At 45.9% G+C, this 14262-nt stretch overlaps 1 protein-coding gene across 1 annotated transcript; it reads left to right on the plus strand.

The window, feature by feature from the left end:
- The first annotated feature begins 8481 nt into the window (after positions 1–8481).
- LOC127342740 (1-aminocyclopropane-1-carboxylate oxidase 1) lies at positions 8482–9759 on the plus strand. Its single transcript, XM_051368746.2, has 3 exons — positions 8482–8687; positions 8758–9011; positions 9087–9759. Exons 1-3 carry the CDS (start codon positions 8574–8576, stop codon positions 9661–9663), a joined length of 945 nt encoding a protein of 314 aa, XP_051224706.1. The 5' UTR covers positions 8482–8573; the 3' UTR covers positions 9664–9759.
- Positions 9760–14262: the final 4503 nt, after the last annotated feature.

The following is a 14262-nucleotide window of genomic DNA, read 5'->3' on the forward strand; positions in this document are numbered from 1 at the left end:
ACTCTAATAGCTCACATTTGACTTACACTAATTGTTTATGCAATAAAATGGTGTGGTCACTTTGCATGATCATGCCCTAGTTTAATGAATGGATATTATGGCTAGTTAACTAGTTGATATTGTCCAAAACTATTAAAGTAAAATTATGTGAAGTCTTATACTTCATTTAAACTTGTCTCACATGAGTTCATGGGATGTTTGTACCCCTGGTTCCAAACTCTCTTATATGAATTACTTGAGATTTAAATCAAATGTAGTGTTATTTAAATGGTATGAGGTGATCCACCTCATTTAAATCATTTTCCCAAATGATGATGATGAACATTTGACTTAGGTCAAGATGAGTTCATACATGATTGTTGGAGAAATTAAATCTTAAGAAGATTTCAATGAGAGGAAATTACTTCTCAAGAACCCTATGGAAACTATCATTTACATATGGAATACAAAGAGGTAAATTCTATTTAAACCCCACAACCCATGCACCCTCGTTTATTTACTTGTGTGCATAGACTAGTTTGTGTGATATATGTGATGTATGGAATAGCCATTGAATTAGTGAGTAATTATACTCATATTCAAATTTAGACGGTAGCACCGGGGAGTACGCCGAAGAAGAAGGTTGCTACCAAGAGGAGGAGGAGGAACAGTTTGAGAACTACCAAGGCAAGCTAATATTCTTGCAAAGTGCAAAGCCCCTCGGGGCAAGGCACCATGTTTCTTACCTTTTCTTATATGAACCCATCCCAAGTTTTTACTTTACAAGTTTTTGCTTGTTTTCTAAATGAGTTACTTTTATAGTTAACTTTGGTCAAAGTACAAGTTGATTACTAGAGTAGTGAGTTAGTCTTCTCCAAGCAAAGCAAGTTAGCACCCCTCATGAATTAGAGCTAGTGCTAATGAATTAAAACTTGACTACTCTAGATGGGAACAATGTGAATTTGAAGGATTTTTGAAACCTTGGAATGAAGATGCATTCCATTGAAAGATTTTTGAAGGTGAATATGACCAAGAGAAGATGGTGATTTTTTGAAAACAATGATGTTGGTTTGAATGCGATACCTTTCCAATTATTAAGTACCCCCACAATACCTGATTATGGGTAGGGCTTAACTGGAAGTTTATGCGTCTTAGTATGGGTTCCCTCTAAACAAGCGTCATCGGGGTGATGCCGAAAGCTGCCTCTACCACAAAAGAAACGATATGATATGATGCGAAATGAGGTGAATGTCCGGCCCAAGCCCTGTGCAGTTCCCAGGCTGACTGTCTGTCTTCACTGGGAGGCCAAGCTCATGGGGAGAGGTGCTCATACTAGGATTTGTAAGTGAAAGGTTATGGTTGATGATCCGCGTGCGTGTTACGATGATTCGGGAAATCCCGACGGATGAAATCAAATGTTGTGGCACAAGTGTGCAACCTCTGCAGAGTGTAAACCTATTCGAATAGCCGCGTCCACGGTTACGGACGGTTGGAAAGGCCATACAGTTTCCGATGTCATATCTTTGAAAATGATGTTGAAAAGGTGGATGGTGAAATGACTTGTGGTGGATTGAATTGAAATCACCGCTTGAATGGTGGGAATGACACTAATGTTCCCACTTGAGTTAGTTAGCACTTGAATAAGCTTTTCTCAAACTTTGTGAACTAAAACTAGCTTTATGCAAATAAACTAGAGCTTAGTAAACCATACTAGAATGTCTAGCACTTACATTAGTATTAGTTTGCGAGTACTCAACGTACTCACGGCTTTGTCCCTGGCTATTCAAATGGCCAGAGTATGAAGATGATCAAGGAGATGACCAGCAGGACGCCTACGACAACTAAGCGCCTTCCAACGTCAAGCGTTGGCCTGTGGACTAGAGAGTCCTTGTATCTTACGCTTCCGCTATGTTGAACTATGAACTTGTGTTTGTTCGTTGATCAATAGATCAACTATTCGTGTAATATGGATCATGTGAATCCAATTTGTAAGACTTATGGTTTGTAATGAATGATGACTGTGATACTTAACTATTATGCCTCGCAACAACAATATTCCTGGGATTGCGATGTATGACATAATAGGCATTCGGACTTAAAAATCCGGGTGTTGACACAAACTAGCCGGTAAGAAAAGGTTGCTTGATTTAAGTTCCCTAGATGAATGGAGGAATGAAGCTTATGAAAATGCTAGGCTCTTTAAAGAGAAGGTTAAAAAGTGGCATGATAAGAGAATTCTTAAGAGAGAATTCCATGTTGGTGATAAAGTTCTATCGTATAGGTCTCATCTCAGATTTTTTGCAGGAAAATTACTCTCAAAATGGGAGGGACCTTTTATTATTGAACAGGTGTATCGTTTCGGTGCCATAAAAATTGCTTCGTTGAAGGATAACACTACACAAGTGGTGAATGGGCAAAGACTCAAACATTATATTTATGTAGATTCTTATAATGAAGACATTGATATTATTCAAGTGGTGACTTCGGAAGAATTTATTAAGGAGAAAATCCAGTGAAAGAACTTAATAGAGACTTCAAACTAGCCGGTAAGAAAAGGTTGCTTGATTTAAGTTCCCTAGATGAATGGAGGAATGAAGCTTATGAAAATGCTAGGCTCTTTAAAGAGAAGGTTAAAAAGTGGCATGATAAGAGAATTCTTAAGAGAGAATTCCATGTTGGTGATAAAGTTCTATTGTATAGGTCTCATCTCAGATTTTTTTGCAGGAAAATTACTCTCAAAATGGGAGGGACCTTTTATTATTGAAGAGGTGTATCGTTTCGGTGCCATAAAAATTGCTTCGTTGAAGGATAACACTACACAAGTGGTGAATGGGCAAAGACTCAAACATTATATTTCTGTAGATTCTTATAATGAAGACATTGATATTATTCAAGTGGTGACTTCGGAAGAATTTATTAAGGAGAAAATCCAGGAATCTGCATAGTCCGTTTTCGAATAGGTAACAGTTTTAGTAAGAAAAAGTTCGCGTTAAACTTTCCAGGTTATATTTTGTTGTTTTTACTAAATATGAAAAATTACGAGACAGAAACGGGTAGGAGAAGGTTCCTAGGGGCACCAGACCACCCCTAGGCGCGGGCCAGCTCCATTGCGCGCCTAGGCATGGTTTGGGCGCCGTAGAGCGCCTCTCCGACCCGGTTTTGCCTTGTTCTCCTCCTTTTGTTACGAAACTTTTTGCTATATAATCCCCTGGATCCCCCGAGGTCTGTATATCGTGTTCTCGTCGTGTTTTCGTTTCGATCTGTTTTTGTCCAGATGTCATCTCAGGGTTCATCTTGAGAGGATCACGAGCTTCAACGCCGGCATGAGCTCCTCCGTGATCTTGATCGAGGAACTTTTGCTGGATGGATGGAGGAAGGACCAATACCACCAGCCCTAGACCTCAGTTCCTTCCCTGCAGCAGAGGAAGCCATTCAAGTCACTGATGAGTTTTGTGATAAATATCAAGCTCTGAGGAAGGAGGTGGAGATTCTTCCAGAGGAGAACATCCGGCTTCGCAGAATGCTGGAGAACTTTCTTACTCCAATCATGGACGCACCACCACCGTCGAAGGAGTAATTCATCATCGGTATTGGCATCCCCTTAGCTTGTTCCAAGCTTGGGGGAGTGCCGTGGTATCACACTATTATCTTTTACCTATTTACTTTTCAGTAGAGTCATATCATGAGCAGCAAAGTTATCATATAGGATAGTTTGTAGTGTGGAAGTATCTCTCCTTTAGTTGATTATCTATGTATCCCTTGGTGTGATTTGCCGTGATGGAATATTAATGAGAAGTTTTTATCATTTACTTTCTGCACATCTTATTTTAGTTTGTGATTTCTATCATATGATTAATCTTGTTGGTTAGTATTGGTATCACTTTGGGAGCATCATTACTTTGAGGCTTTTCATGAGGAAGTATTGAATGGTTTATTGTCTTTTCATGACTTCATTTCGTGACTAGCATGAATAATGTGTTAAGTCCTTAATATTGCAAAAAGAGCAAGGCGCTGGGTGCCCATCCCAAATAAAATATAAAATAAACAAATAAACAATGCTCCGCACATTATATACTAGAGAGATCCTAAATAATGGTGTGCAATTGAGAACTACATGGGAGCCGCTCTTGAGGTCACTATATGAAACGATGATAGATTGTTCAATGCCATTCGAGTTGACATAGACATGCATACCTCTAAAAAACAAATAAACACTCCTATTGCATTTGAAACAAAAGCTCTAGCACATGAGTAATCTTGCTTCCCTCTGCTCATGACCTTTCTTTTACTTTTATGTTGAGTCAGTAAACCTATTTCCCTCTACCTCAAGCAATCATTTGAGTTGTTGTGATCCAACCATTTATACACGTTGATCCATTTAATCCTCTCTTTTATTCTTTCCTGTGTAGCATAATGCATTTATCTGAATGACTATAAATCTGAAAGCTATCTATGATTGTAAAGAGACTGTAATGATAGAGCATGTGATTTTTGCAATAAGATCTAGTGTAAAGACTCTGCTCGAAATATAAGTACAATCTGTTAATTGTTCTCTGACGAAGAACGAAAGTTTGCCATTGCCAATTATGATTTCCTCTATGCACCTCTATTTAGTGATTCCTTACTCATTGCAAGTTGAATTATATAAGAAGAAGTGGCTGTCTATAATGACATTGTGTATTGGTAAGTATGATGCTTCTTGTCTGTATTTTGTTTATCGACACTTCACTCCATAAACCCGCGGTCTGGTTTACTAAGTTTAGTTTTGCTTGCGGACAAGCGAGGTCTAAGCTTGGGGGAAGTTGATACGTCCAATTTTCATCACTATTTTATATCATAATTTACTGTTATTCATTGATATATTTCATATTTAGAGGTAATACTTATGTCATTCCATCTTTTTTTTGCATGTTTGATGATTATTGGAGAATTAACCACCGGAGCCAGGAATCTACCAGAAAAAGGACCGTCAACATACCATGTTTCTGAAGACCAACAATTCCCAGCAAATATACAGAAAATCCTATTTTTCCACATGACGGAGAAAGCCAGAAGGGGAGGCAGAGCTAGGCCTTGAGGGGGGCAGACCACCCCTAGGAGCGGGCCAGCCTCAGGCCGCGCCTAGGCATGGTCTGGGCGCCCTGGCCCACTTCTGACGATGCCCCCATGCGTATTTCAACCCCCTGGGAAACCTAAGATCGGGGGATCGACCAGAGAAATATTCCGCCGCCGCTACGGGGCGGAGAACCAGAGAGAAAGAAAAGCTCTCCGGCAGGCAGAATTCTGCCGAGGAAATTCCCTCCCGGAGGGGGAAATCGTCACCATCGTCACCGCCATCGAGCTGGACTTCATTTGGATTATCATCACCATGATCTCCACCACCAGTACCATCATCACATTTGTCTCCACGCCGTCCCGCTGTAACATCTTGGGTTTGATACTTGTCTAGTCCATAGGGGAAACTTTCCCGGTGTTGATTACTCCTTGTAGTTGATGCTATTGAGCGAAACCATTGAATTAAGGTTTATATCACCTCTGATTATGATCCATATGATGTCTCGTGAGTAGTTCGTTTAGTTCTTGAGGACATGGGAGAAGTCATGCTGTTAGTAGTGGAACTATGTTGAATTAATATGCAATGATTTGATATTTAAGTTGTGGTGCTATTCTTCTAGTGGTGTCATGTGAATGTCGACTACATGATACTTCACCTTTATGGGCCTAGGGGAATGCATTGTGTATTTGGCTACTAATTGCGGGGTTGCGGGAGCGACAGAAACCCAAACCCCCGTTAGAAAACTGGTGCACGAGGGAGTGTAGGATCTCAAAGTTTAAGGTTGTGGTTAGATTTATCTAAATTACTTTCTTGTATTTGCGGATGCTTGCAAGAGGTATAATCGCAAGTATGTATTAGTCCAAGTATGGGGTAGTGCATTAGCATAGGTTTATCACATCTGTCTCCACGCCGTCCCGTTGTAACATCTTGGGTTTGATACTTGTCTAGTCCATAGGGGGAACTTTCCCGGTGTTGATTACTCCTTGTAGTTGATGCTATTGAGTGAAACCATTGAATTAAGGTTTATATCACCTCTGATTATGATCCATATGATGTCTCGTGAGTAGTTCGTTTAGTTCTTGAGGACATGGGAGAAGTCATGCTGTTAGTAGTGGAACTATGTTGAATAATATGCAATGATTTGATATTTAAGTTGTGGTGCTATTCTTCCAGGGGTGTCATGTGAATGTCGATTACATGATACTTCACCTTTATGGGCCTAGGGGAATGCATTGTGTATTTGGCTACTAATTCTGGGGTTGCGGGAGCGACAAAAACCCAAATCCCCGTTAGAAAACTGGTGCACGAGGGAGTGTAGGATCTCAAAGTTTAAGGCTGTGGTTAGATTTATCTAAATTACTTTCTTGTAGTTGCGGATGCTTGCAAGAGGTATAATCACAAGTATGTATTAGTCCAAGTATGGGGTAGTGCATTAGCATAGGTTCACCCACACAACACTTACCAAACCATTAAAGATTATTCAACTATGTGAAGCGAAAGCACTTGACGTAATTCCCGTGTGTCCTCAGGAACGTTTGGTCATCATAAGTAAAACAACCAGCTTGTCCTTTGCTATAAAAAAAGGAGTGGGCCACTCGCTGCAATTATTATTACTGCATTTTATGTACTCGTACTTTATTTACCTGTAATACCAAATACCCATGCAAACATGTTTGCTAGTGTTTACAGTGAATCCTTGATCAAAACTGCTCGTCAACACCTCCTGCTCCTTGTTGGGTTTGACACTCTTATTTGTCGAAAGTACTACGATACACCCCATATACTTGTGGGTTATCAAGCGCCAACGATTACGAGGCCACCAGTAGCCGCGGTCCTCCACCGGCGTTGAGGTCTGGGGGACACCGCGGCGGTCTCAACATTGGAGAGTCCGCCCGCGTCGGTGCGACATTGGTGCAACCCGCGCCGCTGTTGCCGAAGCTGGAGGACGACGACGACCCGGACACGCGCGCCACTCTGGCGATGTCCAAGGCGGAGGAGGAGGCCAACTGGCCGCATCTCACAACGGTCATTAGTACTTCCGCTATGGAGGAGGAGGCCCGGCATGCGGCCGAGGATGCCGAGGCCTGGGCGTTGCTCGACCAGGCCCGCCGGGAGGAGGAAGCGAGGCGGCGACGCGAGGAGGCCAGACTCCGGCGCGAGGAGGAGAGGCACCAGGAGGTTAGGCGCCTGGCGGAGCAGGAGAGGCGCCAGGAGGCCAGGCACTTGGCGGAGCAGGAGAGGCAGCTCCGCCTCAGGGAGGAGGCGGAGCTGCGGGTTGCTGCAGTGGAGCAGCGGGCGGCTCCGGACCCCCACTCGGGCTGGGAAGAGGCACAGTGGTTTCCGTGGCCGGAGTCCCCGGCGCGGTCGAGCCACAACAACACATCACCACCCGGGGACGTCGTCGACGCCCACGACGACGAGGCCCACAGGGACTAGGCGGCGCACCGGCGGCCACCTCGTCCTCCTCAAACCCTAGGATAGGTTTTTTTTTGAAGTTTAAAACCCATATAAAGGGTTTTCTTTTATAGTTTAAATTTGCCCAAAATGGGCATATGTATAAATTTGTCCAAAATAGGGATATGTTTAATGAAATATGGTTTAGGTTTAATTGTTTTTTGTTTTTTCCTTTTTTAAAATTGTATTTCACTTTTGGACTGTGTCCGCGCGTTATGCACACTGCGTGACCCAAACAGACCGACGGTTAGATTTACGTGTCCGCGCGACCAACCAAACAATCCAAAGCGAACGACCAAACGCTTTTGGTTGGGTGGCCGCGTTGGAGACGCCCCTACCGCAGTATAGTGTTGCCCCCCGGTCGGAAGAACGGTGACACAGCTGACAGGGGTGCACCGGCCCCAGCCAGCCAGGCGCTAGGTCTACGAAACAGTACTGTCGCCTACCACCGGCCTCTACTCGATCGGTCAGCTCGTTCCATCCGCGATTCCGTGCCCGTGAATAGACGCGAGCGCATATGCAACAGCCAGATCAGGGGTTGGATACTTGCTTGGATTCTGCCTTGCCTTTTTGACCGGACTGGAAGAAGTGGATTCCCCGTAGTTGAAGCTAGCAGGTGCGCTGCATCCGGAAACCACGTTCCAAACCAAGCAACCAAAACCGCGGGAGCGCCGTCCCGCCGGATCTTCTGCATCCGGCCGATCGTCGGTGGTGGTGGCGGCGGTGGCACATGCAACTTGGTTGGCGCCGTCAGCACGACGGGACCGGCCGGCCACTTGTGACTGGTCACTCGTGTGTACCTTGTACACTGCAGGATAACGGGCAGCACGAACCGAAGGACTAACTGTTACTTGAAGCAAAGCAACCGGCCGTGTGGATTCGGAATTTTGGATGGATGGATTTGGTAATTATTGTCCACCCGATCATCCACACATGCCGTAGCCGTAGAGAGCGTGCTAGCCGCTCCACCATAAATAGGAGCTTGCATCGTGAATCTTCTCCACAATCCACTTACAGCAGCTTAATTAGCATCAGTACTAGCTACCAGCCTACCACTCGCTCGACCATATCAAGTGAACAGGAGATGGACATGGAGATCCCAGTGATCGACCTCGAGGGGCTCAACGGCGACGCCGCCGAGAGGACGCAGACCATGGCACGGCTCCACCAAGCCTGCAAGGACTGGGGCTTCTTCTGGGTACGTAAGCTAGCTAGCGACCACACCGCTGCTGCTCATTGCAATGCTTCTCTTACGTACCACGGCGCAGGTGGACAGCCACGGCGTGGATGCCGCGCTGATGGAGGAGGTGAAGTGCTTCGTCTACGGCCACTACGACGACCAACTCGAGGACAAGTTCTACGCCTCCGGCCTCGCCAAGGACCTACTGCAGGCGGCCGTTCCTGACCTTGAGGATTCCAACAAACCAGTCTCCGATCAGGTGGACTGGGAAAGCGCCTACTTCATCCGGCACCACCCCAACAATAACGTCGCCGACTTCCCGGAGATCCTGCCGCCATCAAGGTCAGTGTCGTCTCCCCGATCTCCTTAATTTTGTCTGCATCCTTCTCCGACCTTGAGGATCCCTTTCACGCTCAGGGAGGTGCTCGACACGTACATTGCCCAGATGGTGTCGCTCGCCGAGCGGCTTGCCGAGTGCATGAGCCTCAACCTGGGCCTCGACTGCGCCCGCATCAAGGACACCTTCGCGCCGCCGTTCGTCGGGACCAAGTTCGCCATGTACCCTGCTTGCCCGCGGCCGGACCTCGTGTGGGGCCTCCGCGCCCATACCGACGCCGGCGGCATCATCCTGCTCCTGCAGGACGACGTCGTCGGCGGGCTCGAGTTCTTCAGGGGCGACCGGGAGTGGGTTCCCGTGGGACCCACCAAGGGTAGCAGGATCTTCGTCAACATCGGGGACCAGGTGGAGGTGATGAGCGGCGGGGTCTACAGAAGCGTGTTGCACCGCGTCGCCGCCGGCAGCGAGGGCCGCCGGCTATCCGTGGCAACGTTCTACAACCCTGGGATGGACGCCGTTGTGGCGGCGCCGGTCACGGCCGTCGTGCAGCTGTACCCCGGGGCGTACAGGTTCGGCGACTACCTCGACTACTACCAGGGCACCAAGTTTGCCGACAAGGCGGCGAGGTTTCAGGCCGTCAAAGAGCTGTTCGGTTAACGGGCCCTGTACGATTGACTATTTGTTGTGCGCGCTGGAGATTTCATTTGCGTGTGCGATTGGTACCGTGGTATTGTGTTATTTTGGGGATTTGCTGCTTTTATGAGCTGTGCAATTACTCTTAGCGGTACGTACTATTGAACTACTATAAACATGACATGATCGAAAAACTGCTTTTAGCTTCCGAGATCTAGTGCTCTCGCTATTTAGAAAAAAAGAAGTAAGGACTGGTCATCCGGAACGTTTCCTCGGTAGGTTCCCCTGGTCGCCCCCCGTGACGGCCTAGGGGAGAAACCCTAGCCACCAACCTCCCGCTCCCCCTCCCCCCTCCCACCCCTGCCACCACCAGCGTGCGTCGCCGGGCAAAGCCCGCGCGGTGCCGACGGCGGGAGGCCTTCCCTTACCCGACTCGAAGCGGGCCGTGTGAGGCAGCGCTTCTCGGCGGAGGTCGGCGGGGCCTGGCACGGCGGCCAACGAGCTACGCCAGAGGCGTCCTCTCGCATATGGAGGCGGCAGTGGTCGAGGAGCTGCGCGTGGCATGGCCATGATGCTCGTGGTAATGCATGGCGACCGGGCGCGATCTGGGCCTGGGCGGGCCGCGGCTTCAGGGCGTGGTGGCAGCGCGAGGAGCTCTGTCTCCAGCGTGCTGTGTGGGAACGACTACAGTGGTGGTTGGCCGGCAAGGCTGGCCTCCTCCCCCGAGCTCTTGCTGGCCGCCGGTGAGGCCGGTTGTGGCCGACACTCCTCTTCTGCGACGGTGAGGCCGGTGTGGCTTCTTTCCTTTCTAGTGGTGGTCGAAACCAGCGTCTACATCTCCGTACATTTCGCTGGCTCGGGCGGCATCGGGGGTACGGTGAAGGACCAGGGTGAAAGCCCTGCCCGGTGTCTTTCGGTGCAGACCACGGCGACGCTTGAGGGCACAGCTTCCTTCCTGAAGGTGTGGTCTTTGCTCACAATCGTGCCTTTCCTCTCCTCTGAGTCAGGGGAAACCCTATGTCCAGTCCATCGGGCAAGGCGACGGCGGCACCATGGCGTTGTTCTCTTCTTGAAGACGTTGTCGAGGCTACTTGGGGAGAGACCGATGTGGTAATTAGAGGTTGGGCAATGTGATGCGCTGCCAGTGTTGGCTGCCGGCCATGGCATGGGGCTAAGAGGCGCTATGTACGACGTGGTGGATGCAACCTAGGGAAGTGCGTCTCCAAGTCCGAAGGATTCTGCCTTCTCCTCGCTGACTCTTCTAGGCTCATGAGGGGAGGTACGTTGGTCCGGGCAACCTTCGAGTCGCGATCGTTCTAAGGTGGTGTCTCACCCGGTTCGTGACGCAGTTCGGTGGCTCCGTGCTCCATCTCCTCACCTCTTTTGGTAGGATGTTGGGGGCGAGTCGTTCTCTTCGGATTGTTTGTAGAGGGTGCGTTGTAAGCCGCTTGGCTGTGTATCGTCTTGGGTGTGTAGCGTTGTATCGGCCGTCAGCCTCTTCTTCTATGTGATTGATACGTTTTCTAGGACGTATTATTGAAAAACAATATATATATTTATTAGTTATCAAAAAATCTGAAAATAATTCTATAGAATGTCAGTGATACATCTCACAATCAGGTAAAATCTCAACCTAAAATTCTTTACTTTGTGCTAGATAAAATTAATAAAATCTGACATGTTTTTGGAGATTTGAAAATGACTTCTACACTTTTGTCTTCTTTTGTGTAGCTTAAAATATAAAGTATATGAAATCGATATTTTACACGTTTGTGGGATACATTATTAGCTATATGCAGATTTTTTCTAAATTTTTTGAAACTAAAAAATATAATTATTTATTTATTTTCAAAAAGAGATCACTCGTGTCCATGTGCACCAAATCTCTATCATGACGTAGTTCGCATCAATCCCTCTAGGTCGCTCTGTCCACCGACCTGGTTGGTAGGACGCGGGTGCCACACACCCTTGCGTGCTCACGGTAGCTACTTGGGCTGCGGCCTAGGATCACGTAATTTCTCTTTTTTAATTTTTTTCTGTTTTAGAAAAATCTGATTATTTCTAAAAAATCAAAAAATATTTAAACATTTTTTTAAGATCTGAACATTTTTTAGATATGAACATTTTTTAACTTGAACATTTTATTAAAATAACATTTTTTTTATTTGAACATTCGTAAATTTTAACAAATTCTAGGACTGAGCATTTTCAAAATTTGAACATATTTTCAAATCTGAATATTTTTGGAATTTGTACAATTTTAAAGTTGAACATTTGTCAAATATGGATATTTATAAAAGTTGAACATTTTTAAAATTTGCCAATTTCCAAATGTGAATAATTTTGAAATTTGAACATTTTCAAGAATTGAATTTTTTAAATTTAAGCAATTTTCAAATCTTGAAATCTCGCCGAATAAAGAAAACCAAACTAGAAATCCAAAAAAGAAAAAAGGAAAAACCGGACTGAAAAAACCAAACTGAGAAAGTCAAAACAGAAAAATGTGCCTGGCCCAAACCTGACAAGGAGGTGTGCGGCGCGGAGTAGCCGCCGACCTGGTCGGCATATAGGAATCACCATCCCTTTCCCACGATGTTTCTCTGTGCCTAAATAGCCTACACAGAATACATGGTGGTTAAACGAGCTAACTCTCTGGTGCGACTTTTTTTTAACGAATTGTGAGTTAGATTAAAATGGGTGGATCCCTCGGCTGCGATATTGGATAGTGAAACTTCAGTCCACGCCATCCAAAAAAAAAAGAATCATCGCCGTCGTGTGACACGCGTACAGCACGCGACCGTTGGGAACTTCAAGTGGAAGGTGTGATGCGTACAGCAGTAAGTTTCCCTCAGTAAGAAACTAAGGTTTATCGAACCAGTAGGAGTCAAGAAGCACGTTAAAGGTTGATGGCGGCGGAGTGTAGTGCGGCGCAACACCAGGGATTCCGGCGCCAACGTGGAACCTGCACAACACAACCAGATTACTTTGCCCCAACGTGACAGTGAGGTTGTCAATCTCACCAGCTTGCTGTAACAGAGAATTAGATGTATAGTGTGGATGATGATTGCTTGCAGAAAACAGTAGAGCGAGAATTGCAGTAGATTGTATTCGATGTAAAAGAATGGACCGAGGTCCACAGTTTACTAGTGGTGTCTCTCCCATAAGATAAATAGCATGTTGGGTGAATAAATTACAGTTGGGCAATTGACAAATAAAGAGGGCATGACCATGCACATACATGTTATGATGAGTAGTGTGAAATTCAATTGGGCATTACGACAAAGTACATAGACCGCTATCCAGCATGCATCTATGTCTAAAAAGTCCACCTTCAGGTTATCATCCGAACCCCTTCCAGTATTAAGTTGCAAACAACAGACAATTGCATTAAATATGGTGCGTAATGTAATCAACAAATACATCCTTAGACATAGCATTGATGTTTTATCCCTAGTGGCAACAGCACATCCACAACCTTAGAACTTTCTGTCACTGTCCCAGATTTAATGGAGGCATGAACCCACTATCGAGCATAAATACTCCCTCTTGGAGTTACAACTTACAAGTAACGACTTGGCCAGAGTCTCTACTAATAACGGAGAGCATGCAAGATCATAAACAACACATAGATGATAATCAACATAACATAGAATTCATTATTCATCGGATCCCAACAAACACAGCATGTAGCATTACAAATAGATGATCTTGATCATGTTAGGCAGCTCACAAGATCCAACAATGATAGCACAATTAGGAGAAGACGACCATCTAGCTACTGCTATGGATCCATAGTCCAGGGGTGAACTACTCACACATCACTCCGGAGGCGACCATGGCGGTGAAGAGTCCTCCGGGAGATGATTCCCCTCTCCGGCAGGGTGCCGGAGGCGATCTCCTGAATCCCCCGAGATGGGATTGGCGGCGGCGGCGTCTCTGGAAGGTTTTCCGTATCGTGGCTCTCGGTAGTGGGGTATTCGCGACGAAGACTTTAAGTAGGCGGAAGGGCGGAGTCGGAGGGCTGATGAGGGGGCCACACGCTAGGGCCACGCGGGCCCCCCTTGGGCCGCGCCTCCCTAGTGTGGCGGCGCCTCGTCGCCCCACTTCGTTTCCCTTTCGGTGTTCTGGAAGCTTCGTGGAAAAATAGGCCCTGGGCGTTGATTTCGTCCAATTCCGAGAATATTTCCTTACTAGGATTTCTGAAACCAAAAACAGCAGAAAACAGCAACTGGCTCTTCGGCATCTTGTTAATAGGTTAGTGCCAGAAAATGCAAAAATATGACATAAAGTATGTATAAAACATGTGTGTATCATCATAAAACAAGCATGTAACATAAGAAATTATCGATACGTTGGAGACGTATCAGCATCCCCAAGTTTAGTTCCTACTCGTCCTGAGTAGGTAAACGATAACAAAGATAATTTCTGAAGTGACATGCCATCATAATCCTGATCAATACTATTGTAAAGCACATGAGCTGAGATCAAATCATTCAAAGCAAATATCTATATTGATATAAGAGATGATAAAGCAAGAGTTAAACAAGCTAGAAGTTTTCATGAACTATTGCTTTAAAGACATGAAACCGTACAAAGTTCATTAAGGATATGTTAAGTATTCAG

The sequence above is a fragment of the Lolium perenne genome, chromosome 3 (assembly GCF_019359855.2).
Source record: "Lolium perenne isolate Kyuss_39 chromosome 3, Kyuss_2.0, whole genome shotgun sequence".
Classification (NCBI taxonomy): Eukaryota; Viridiplantae; Streptophyta; class Magnoliopsida; order Poales; family Poaceae; genus Lolium; species Lolium perenne.

Bases quoted from the DNA above. Each gene is read 5' to 3' on its own strand.
- LOC127342740 (XM_051368746.2), top strand. From the start codon at position 8,574: ATGGACATGGAGATCCCAGTGATCGACCTCGAGGGGCTCAACGGCGAC. The intron at 8,688-8,757 runs GTACGTAAGCTA...ACCACGGCGCAG, and splicing joins AGGACTGGGGCTTCTTCTGG to GTGGACAGCCACGGCGTGGA. The intron at 9,012-9,086 runs GTCAGTGTCGTC...TTTCACGCTCAG, and splicing joins GAGATCCTGCCGCCATCAAG to GGAGGTGCTCGACACGTACA.